At 16.1% G+C, this 10,981-nt stretch overlaps 3 protein-coding genes across 3 annotated transcripts; 2 read left to right on the forward strand and 1 right to left on the reverse strand.

Annotated features, from left to right (window-relative positions):
- Positions 1–1,191: 1,191 nt before the first annotated feature.
- On the forward strand, positions 1,192–1,722 carry PGSY75_0532100 (early transcribed membrane protein 5; the record flags this gene model as incomplete). Its single annotated transcript, XM_018784594.1, has 1 exon — positions 1,192–1,722. One exon carries the CDS (start codon positions 1,192–1,194, stop codon positions 1,720–1,722), a length of 531 nt encoding a protein of 176 aa, XP_018643249.1.
- Positions 1,723–3,619: 1,897 nt separating this feature from the next.
- On the reverse strand, positions 3,620–4,492 carry PGSY75_0532200 (exported protein (PHISTc); the record flags this gene model as incomplete). The annotated part of the gene is made up of 2 exons (XM_018784595.1): positions 3,620–4,240; positions 4,433–4,492. The coding sequence occupies 2 exons, from the start codon at positions 4,490–4,492 to the stop codon at positions 3,620–3,622; spliced, it is 681 nt and encodes a 226-aa protein (XP_018643250.1).
- A 3,966-nt stretch (positions 4,493–8,458) lies between these two features.
- Positions 8,459–10,247, forward strand: PGSY75_0532300 (exported protein (PHISTb); the record flags this gene model as incomplete). The annotated part of the gene is made up of 2 exons (XM_018784596.1): positions 8,459–8,659; positions 8,781–10,247. The coding sequence occupies 2 exons, from the start codon at positions 8,459–8,461 to the stop codon at positions 10,245–10,247; spliced, it is 1,668 nt and encodes a 555-aa protein (XP_018643251.1).
- Positions 10,248–10,981: the final 734 nt, after the last annotated feature.

The raw sequence follows: 10,981 nt of genomic DNA on the forward strand, positions 1-10,981 counted from the left end.
AAGTAATAAATATATTTATAAATAGAAAGGTAATTTTTTTTTTTTTTAATAATATACTAAATATTATTATATATATAATATATATTTTTTATAATAAATATCAATATATATATATATATATATATATATATAAAAAAAAAACTTGCATTTAATTTTCTTCAATTTTTTTTATATTCTATAAATATTATATGCTTTAAGATTTTTTTTTTTTTTCTTGGCCTTGAAAAAAAAAACATATATTTTAAATATATTAATGGTCCCTCATAAAAAAAAAATATAAAAAATATACATATATATGGTGTGTCGTTACGGTTTTATTAATATTGCATGCACACTATATAATATTGTAATCCTTAAAAGAACATAATAATCTAAATTTTATATTAATACATTATATATAAGCATAAAATGAACTTAAAAATAATTATATAAGGAATTCCCTTTCACATAATATTTATATATATTATATATGTACATATATATAATATATATACATATATATATATATATAATATTATATTATATATTATAAAAAAAGCCCAAGTAATATATATATTATACTATATAAATATAATTTATATATAAATATATAATATATATATCTGATATAAAATATTTAATAATATATATATATCATATAAAATTATATCAAATATACAACGTATTTATAAGGTTTTAAATATAATATAATAGTAAAATAAATGTATATATAATATAATAATTGCATATTAAAAAAAAAAAACTATTATATATGTTATTATATATATATACATATATAGCAAATTTATAATTACATATTTACTTATATAAAATATTATATACATAATAATAGCAAAAAAAAAAAAAAAAATTAAAACGTTATTAATTTTTTTCCTTTTTTAATTTCATAAATAAAAATAAAATATTAATATATTTAATTAGTTAAAAAAAAAAAATATATATATATATATATATTTTATTTTATTATGTAAAATAAATTTAAAAATAAAAAAAATTTTTATAAAAAATTTTAACCTATTGTTAATTTTATAAAAAAAAAAAATTATTCAGAAATTATAAAATAAAAAGCATCTTAATTATAAAATAACTTTTATTTTATTTTATATTATATTATTTTATTTTAATTTATATTATATTATTTTATTTTAATTTATTTAATTTTAATTTTTCTTAATTTTATTATAATTTAAAATGAGATTCTCCAAAGTATTTTCTTTTTTTGCTTTTTTCATTGCCCTTAAATATTTTAACAGATGCCTTGGTGATCAATTAGATATGGGTTCCTTACACAATAACAATAATGTTGTAGGAAACTCATCATCACAATCACCATCATCATCATCTTCCTCATCATCATCTTCACAATCACCATCTGCATCTTCATCCTCAACCCCATCATCCCCAGCTTCCTCATCTTCAACCCCATCAAGCTCATCAGATGACAGCAAAAATGTATCTTTAGATAAAATCGATGAAGAACTTCAAAAGAAAAAGAAAAACGAAAAATTACTTTTAATATCCTCTGTTGCCACAGGTTTAGCCGTTTTAGTAGGTGGATTAATAGGTACTGCTTTATACACCAGCAGAAAAGCATCAAAAGCCAACAATAATAATGGTGACGATTTAGATTCTGATGCTGAAGAAACCGATGCTACTAACGACTCATCTTCAGAAACCAAAAATGAAGAAGTCCAAACCGAAGAAACCAAAAAAGAAGAATAAATAATTCAAAACATATATAAAACAGGAAAATATTTATGTGGAAAATAAGTTATAATTTAATGAAGTGTGATTAATTCTTTTCTCCTAAATATTAATATTTTCTATTATTAACTTTTTTTTTAATATATATTTATTTGATTATTTATAGTATATATTATATATATATATATGTATTAAAATTAAAATAATTAAATATCGTTCGTAGGATATATATTTGTCTTTATATATATATATATATATACATTTAGTTTTACTAAAGAAACCGAGGACGGAGAAAAAGGACCATCAAGAATTATATATACATTAAACATATTATATATATATATATATATATATATATATGTATAAATATTCATTTTGTTTTTATTTATGTAAGTCCGCTATATATATATATATATATATATATATATTATATGCATAAGACACATAGATAGCTTAAAATGAAAATGTGCATAAAATTAATTTCTTCTTTTTATTTATTTAATTTTTTTACATTTAAAAATTGTTTTTTTTTTCCTTTTTTTATGGATTTCATATAAAAAATATATTCAAATTATATATTATTTTGTATTTAATGAAAAAGAAAAAAGAAACATTTTTATATATAATATTGCATGTCAAATTTGTATATGGTGAGTAAGAAAAATTTTTGTACATGTGTATTCTTTTTTTTTTTTTTTTTTTTTTTTCTTTAATAATAAAAAAAAAACATTACATAATATTAAAGAAAAACACAAGAACATTTTTGTCTTTTTAAGTAAATGAAAATTTTGTGTTCTAAGAAAATATTAAATTTTTAAAGTAATCATCCTACAAATGGGCAATAATAAATATTATTTTTACTTTTGTTTATAAAAGTAATATGGACATTATATATATATATATATATATATATATATATATATATAATATATATATAATAAGAAAATAAGATGGGAGCAAATTTTAAATTATTCAAAATTAGGAAAAAATTATTTATTTGTATACTTAGGGAATATTTAAATACAACTTATATTTATTATAATATTATTTTTATTAACACTGGGAAAAAAAAAAAAAAAAGATAACAAATAATAAATACGTTGTGAACCTTAAAAGAGAATATTAATATATATATATATATACAATAATTTTATTGTATATGAATTATATCCTTATATAATTTCAATATTTTATTTTTTTTATTTTTTCCTTCTTTACACTCATTATTTTTAAAAATAAAAATATCACTATATTTATTTAAAAATTTATATTAAGTATGATTTGTCTTTTATTAAAAATATATCAGGAGAAGAAGAAAAAAAGTACAACAATAACAATAATAATAATAATAATAATAATAATAATAATAATAAATTATATATAAATATACACACATATTATATATATATATATAAGGATTTATAATATAAATTTTCCTTTAACAAAAAAAAAATTAATACATATATGATATATATTTTATATATTATTCAAAAAAGTAAAAGTTGAGAATCGTAAACATTATTAATACAAATATAAATAATAAATTATATAATCATTAAATTTAAAAAAAATACGAATAAAATAAGAAAAATACAAAAAAAAAAAAATTATAAAATAATACATAAAATGAAATAATTATAAATATTAACAATCACACTTTGATTTATTAAAATTTCAACAAAATTTTTATCAAACAAATAAATGAAAATGGAACAAAATGAATTTATTTGAAAATATATGAAATGTGAATATATGTATATATATTGTATAATGTAAAATATTATATATATATATATATATATATATGTATGTATGTATATATTTGCTATTTTTATTTTTTATTTTTTATCCATTATATTTATGTTTATTTTTTTAATTTTCTTTTCTTTTAATAATATATATATATATATATATATTAATACCTTTGCAATCTTTCCTTTAAAATAAGCATCAAATCATTTTTCTTTTTTATTATAAATTCATCCCATAATTTTATCTTATTATCCATGTATGTAACAAATTCTTCAGTTGCACATGGGTCGGGATGAGATTCTAAAAATTTATCAAAATTGTCTTTATCATCATTATCCATTTTTGTTAAATTGGATTGAAGGATATTATTACATTCCCAAAAGTATTTGGATCTATAATTTTCGTCTATTTTATTTTCTTTTGAAAATGTAATTGTATATTCCCAAATTTCATCTACCATACGAAGAAATTGTTTCCTTTGATAATTATGTAATTTATAATAGGTATCATACATAACATTTTTACTTACAGTTTTATCAAAGGTACTCATAATACTTCGTATTTTATCAGGTGGATATTCCTTTGGACCTTTTCTTAAATTACGAGATTTAATTCCTTGTTCTGTATAATTTAATGTCATAGATGAATGTGCTTTCATTTTATTTTTTTTCTCATTGTTAGAAAAAGAGTTTCTATGACCTTCCATTACATTTGATAACATTCTATTATGTATTTTATATATTTCAAGTTGACAACCGTTCCTTTCTTTATGAATCATCATCATCTATCAAAAAAAAAGAAAAAAAAAAAAAAAAAAAATACATATATATATATATATATATATATGTATACATTGATATGTTAATCTCAAATACGTATATTTTAAAATTAATTTAAATTTGTATATTAATACACATGCCAATAAAAAAATAATAAAATAAAATGACTATTTTCAATTATTTTTTTCACATCTTACAAATAATAACACAAATATGAGGGGGGAAATTTTCCCCTTCAAATATGTACAGATTATCATTTTCTTACATATTTGTGTCTTCATGCTTATTTTATTTTATTTTATTTTATTTTATTTTTTTTTGGTTTCTTTTAAAATGAAAAAATAATCATATTGATACTCCAAGAAAAAAAAAAAAAAAAAAAAAAAATTATATAAAATAACAAGGTATCAATATAAATAATATATTCTTAACAAAATCACAAATGCAAATAACACAAAAATGAATGTCTACATATATAACCTTTAAAAAGAAAAAAAAAAAAATTAACGGAAACAAAAACAGAAAATTATCTATTCCAAAAAAAAAAATACTTTTATTTTTTAAATTTTCATATATATATATTACATAATATAAAAATGTATTCTTAAATTAATATGAATTTATAAATATTGAATATTAATTATATGAAAATATATTAAACTACAACAAAAAAAAAAAAAAAAAATAAAGAAAAGAAAAACCAAAAAAACTAAAATATGTTATATATATAATATATTTTTTTAAAATAAATAATATCATATTTATTTTCTTTAAAACATATAAATAAAAAACAAAAAAAAATGGAATAAGTAAATAAATAAATTATAACATAATAACAATAACTAAAATAAAATAAAATAAAATAAAACAAATAAAAAAAAAAAATGAATAAATAAACAGAATAATATAATAATCAACAATATATTTTATAAATGTATCATAAAAATAACGCACGTATTTTTTTATATTTATATGTATGCATATATTTCATTATATTCAAAATTTTATTATATTATATATAAAAAATCAACATATAATTTTAATTATAAAAATTTATTTTTTAAGTATATAAACAGAAATATTATTAAAATACAAAGTTGTAATAAATATAATATATTATTAAAAATTATATATTATATATTATTTATTTATTTGCTTTCAATTAAAGAAATTATATTTTAATACACTTAAATATAGCTTAAATAAAAAAAAATTAATGTATTTTTTTTAATTTGTATTTTTCTAAATTTCCTTTATTTATATATCCTAATTTTTTATAAAAAAAATCATATATGTATTCATATGAAAGCAAAATTATTAAACAAATAAAAGTTGTGGCACTACTAAGATTTATATAATATATATATAATATTTTTTCAATTTTTATAAATAAAAGGTATTATGATTATATAAATTTTTTAATTTTATATTATTTTCTTATCAATTATGCAACATCTTACAAATAAAATAGCATTTTTCTTTCTTTTTGTTTTTAATATATTTATATATTTTACACATTTTATAATTAATTTTTCTAAATTCCGTCTTCATTATATATAAGAAAAGATATTAATTTATTCAAATGTTTATCAAATAAAAACAGAAAAAAAAATTAATAAAATTATATATTAATTATTAGAAGGATTAATTTTTTTTTTTTTTTTTTTTTTTTTTTTTCTTTAATGTGCATTTAAAAAAATATATTCAAGTAAACATTATTTTATAATGAAAGAATTTCAAATAAATAATATATATAATATTTATGTTATATGTATATATATTTTCTTAATAAATATTATAATATTTGTATTTTTTTTTTTTTTTTTTTTTTAATAATAATATAATAATTGTACTATATGCACTTATGAAGAAGTTACAAAATGTGACATTAATATTTATCTGTTCTAAAACACCTAGGGATTAATAATGAATATATTATGATTATAAAGAAAGGGGGGGACAAAAAAAAAAAAAAAATTAATAATGTAAAAAGTATTATTATAATATATTAGATTCTATTGTGAAAATAAGATATATATATATATATAATATGTATATATATATATATATTATATATATATATAGTTACATCTTATATATAATATAGTAAAATATTTTTCAAATGTATTCTTAAAATACATTTGATCCATATTTTAGAGTTCATAATAAATATTATATTATATATTTTTCTAATTCCATTATTCTTTATTGATTTTAAAATATTTTTTTGTTTTCTTTTTTTTAACACTTGGTATTTTACTTATAATTTTTACATTTTTTATCACATTATTATATTATATGTACAATACATACATATATGTATGTATGTAAATTGTTGATAATATTATTATTTCTTTTGTTATAAATGAAAAGAAAAAATAATAATAATAATTTTTTATTAGTTTATGATATGTACTTTAAAATACTTAATATTATATATATATGCATGTATATATACACATTCTAGTTAATTTTTTATTATATTTTTTTTCATGTATAATATGATTTTTTACTAATTAAATATAAAAAGTAAAAAAAAAAAAAATATGTATATATAAATATAATAGATGAATTATCTTTATATATATATTTATATATGTTTTATTTTCTTAATTTCCACCCCCTTCTTTTAATGTAATATGATCATATATTTATTGATAATTAAATATATGAATATAATATAAAAAAATTTTCTTTTATATATTTTATTATTAAGAATATTTTGTACATTTACCTTAATTAATTAATTTATAAATTTATTAATTATTTATTATTACTTATTATTATTATTTTATTAGGAATTGTTATTATGCTATGATATGTACCTATTTTAACTTTTTTAATACACTTTTTTTTTTTTTTTTTTTGTTGTAAAATAAAATACACTGTAAATAAAATCTTATTTTATAAAATTAGGAAAATTCATGTTTATTTTTTAATTATAAATAATAATTAAAAATTAATGAATATTTGTAAATTTACAAATATTGATATATTTATATATATATCTTATGATTTTTTATTTTAAATTGAAAAAAGAAAAAAGAGAAGTCTTTAAGAAGATATATTTTCTACATAAAGGAAAAAATAATTTAATAAAATAATTTGTTCTATACTTGGTATATATATAAAATAATATAATGAAAATAAAAAAATTCTGAATTCTCCCTAAAATATATATATATATATATATTTTTAATTTTATAATAGAAAAATAATAAAATGCATACTTATAAGGAAAAAAGGAAAACATAAAAAAATAATAGTACAATTAAGTGTATTTATTTATTTTATTATTCTTTTAGTATTTTATATACTGTATAATACATATTTTTTTTAATTTATGAAATAAAATTAAGTTTTTTGTATATGTTTATTTTATATGTTTGCTTTTTAGCTTATTGTAAAATAAGAAAATATAATTATATCAATTAAAAATTTTGTTAATGCCTTGTTATAATGTAGTAATATATAAATAAAGAAGTATATTTATTTAATTAGATTTATCTAATATTTTTATGATAAATCTAATTGTTTTTTTTTTTTTTTTTTTATTTTCCTATTTTTTCGTTATTTTTAATATTTCCATATTCTTTTCCTCTAGAAAAAAAAAAAGAAAAAGTTTTTTTTGTTTATATTTTTCTAAGGAAAGAAAAATTAATTCTTATATATAAATTTAAAGAATTTTTGAATTTATTTATTTATATTTAAGATAATTCATTTTTTTTTTTTTTTTTTTTTTGATATATATATATATATTTATACATATTTTTATACATTTATATATTTATTTATACGTATACTTAACAAAAACCGTTTTAAAGTTTTAATCTAATTAAAAAAAAATAATTAAAATTAAATTCATAAAAAAAGATATATGTCGAAAAATTTTGTTTATTGATTAATGTTCAAATAATTTATTATATTCTAATTTGTATTTTGTGTATTATTCATTTTAATTTTTTTTTTTTTTTTTTTTGCACAATAAGTATTATATATAAATGTATACATAGAATATTTGTGTATGTTGTAATTATAAGTATTAATAATTTTATATTATTTTACATATTTAAATATATATATATATAATTTATCTATTCAGTTTATATTTTATTATTGAAAATATTTGTTAATTTTATAATAGAAAGCATTATTTATTTTAAGAATACTTAAAAAAAAATTGATATTTATAAATATATATATATACATATACTTAATTAATAATGAGAATCTTTAATGGATCAATTTATATTTCCCCTAGAGGAAATATGGATAATAATGATGTAAATGCTAAAGGTTGTAGAATATACTCTTTTGAAGAAGAACAGACGAAAAAAGAAAATAGGACTAACTTATTATTAAATTTATTATTTTCTCGAAAAAGTATGATATCATTACTTGGAATTTTATATGTGATTTTATTGGTAAGTTTTGATTTTAGGAAATATATATTAATATAGTAATATATATATATATATATATATATATATATATATATATATATATATATATATATATGTGTGTGTGTATTATTTTATTATTTAGAATGTACTTGTTTGTAATAATAATGACTGTAGGGGAGTTCAATTTAGCAGTACATATTCGAGAAACTTAAACGAAGTTAAATTATCAGATATTGAGAAGAAATTAATGGAAGCAGAATGTTGTGATTCTATAAGTAAATCAAATAAGGAAGAACGATTAAAGGTAAAATTGCTTTTAAAGAACTCATTTGAAAGTGAACATGAAAATGTATTTGGACAGAACGCTGATGTATTTAATGATTTATTATGTGATGATATGTGGAAAAAATTTAATTTAAATTTACATGATAAATTTTATATTAAAAATGGAAAACATGAAATGGATCATCTGTTGAATAAAGAACTATTTAAATTATCTGAAACTTCTGACAATAGAGAAAAAATGATTAATTTATGGAAAGAAAACATGGGAAAGGAAAAAAAGAAATACTATCAAATGAATTATGACATATATTGTTATCTTGAATTCCTAAGAAAAAAACATAAAGTACCACGTAAGTATGGAAGCAAACAATGGGATCATTGTACGAAAAAAATAAAGGAAACTGAACAGAATGCTAAAGATTTATTAGAAGATATATTTAAAAAATGGCTTGAAAATGAACATTTAGATAAGAACGAATTTATAGTCTTAATATCTGGATGTAGATTATTATGGAGAAAATTAAGTGATGATATGACAAAAGCTTGTAAAGTTTATATACTTAAACCTTTTAATGATGTATATAATGAGAAAAAAAGACTAATAAAAAATGGTGAAGATTTATCAAGCATTAATTATGAGGAATATTTTAAAAGTGGACCGTTTTTAAATAACTATTCTACGGAAAAAAATAAATTTCCAACTTTGCAAGCATTGTTAGAAAAATATGAAGCATCAGATGAAGATTCACAAAAAGAAGTATTAGTAGGTAAATCATTCCATCCTTTACTTGATGGAACGACAACTAGTGAAAGTAATTCATTAGAATTGGACGAAGAAGATGACAAAGAAGGTCATCATGATGAAGAAATTAAAGATATGAAACTAAAAAGTTTATCTCATAATAAGGATCAAAATTACGATGAAACATATAATGAACAGTATGAATCATATGTAAAAGAAATAGAATCTAATGCTGAAAAATTAGCTGAATATAAAGTTGAAAAGGAATTTCAAGAGGTAAATAAACGATTTCGTGAGGTTGGAAAACGAATTAAATTAGCTGAGAAAAATATCAAACTTAATGATTCAAGTAGCGAATCAGAAGAAGATTCTGATGAGGAAGATGACGAAAATGAAGATGATGATGAGGAAGATGATGATGAGGAAGATAATGATGAAGATGACAATGATGAAGATGACAATGATGAAGATGACAATGATGAAGATGAAAATGATGAAGATGACAATGATGAAGATGACAATGATGAAGATGACGATAATGATGATGACGATGACGATGATGATGACGATGACAATGAATAAAAAAGGTTAATCAAAAAAAAAAAAAAAAAATTATAGAAATACTATTAAAATTTGAATAAATAATATATATATATATATATAACCAATAAAATAGTCCAAAATATGTGCAAAAGTTTCTTATAATTATTTTATTTTATTTTATTTTATTTTATTTTTTATTATTTTATTTTTTATTTTATTTATTTAATTTTTTTTTTTTTTTTTGTGCGAATTCATACAGTTATATGTTATTTATGTTTATATATATAACTTTTTTAAAGAAAAGAAAAATATAATTAAAATATTTTGTATAAGAATATAAATTTATTTTAAAATATATAAAGTAATATTATATATATTATATGAAAAATTTAAAAGTATTATAATAAATTAATTAGTTCAATAAAAAATGTCAAGACAGATTTAATAATGACCTAATGTAATAATAAATGTGCTTTAATGTAAATATGACTACATATTTATTAATGAAAATTATAGATGTGTAGAAATATAATTTATAAATTAGTACATAAAAATGAATAATAATAAATAATAGATAAATAAATATAATACATATATATATTAGATAAATATTTTCTATTTTATCTGAAAGACTTTTATAAAATATATCCTTCATAATATTATAAAATATGAATATATCTTATAATATAATTATATTATTTTCATATGACATTCTTAAATATATATATTTTCTTATTTCCTAATCGAAATTGTGAAATATTAAAAAAGAAAGA

The sequence above is a fragment of the Plasmodium gaboni genome, chromosome 5 (genome assembly GCF_001602025.1).
Source record: "Plasmodium gaboni strain SY75 chromosome 5, whole genome shotgun sequence".
Classification (NCBI taxonomy): domain Eukaryota; phylum Apicomplexa; class Aconoidasida; order Haemosporida; family Plasmodiidae; genus Plasmodium; species Plasmodium gaboni.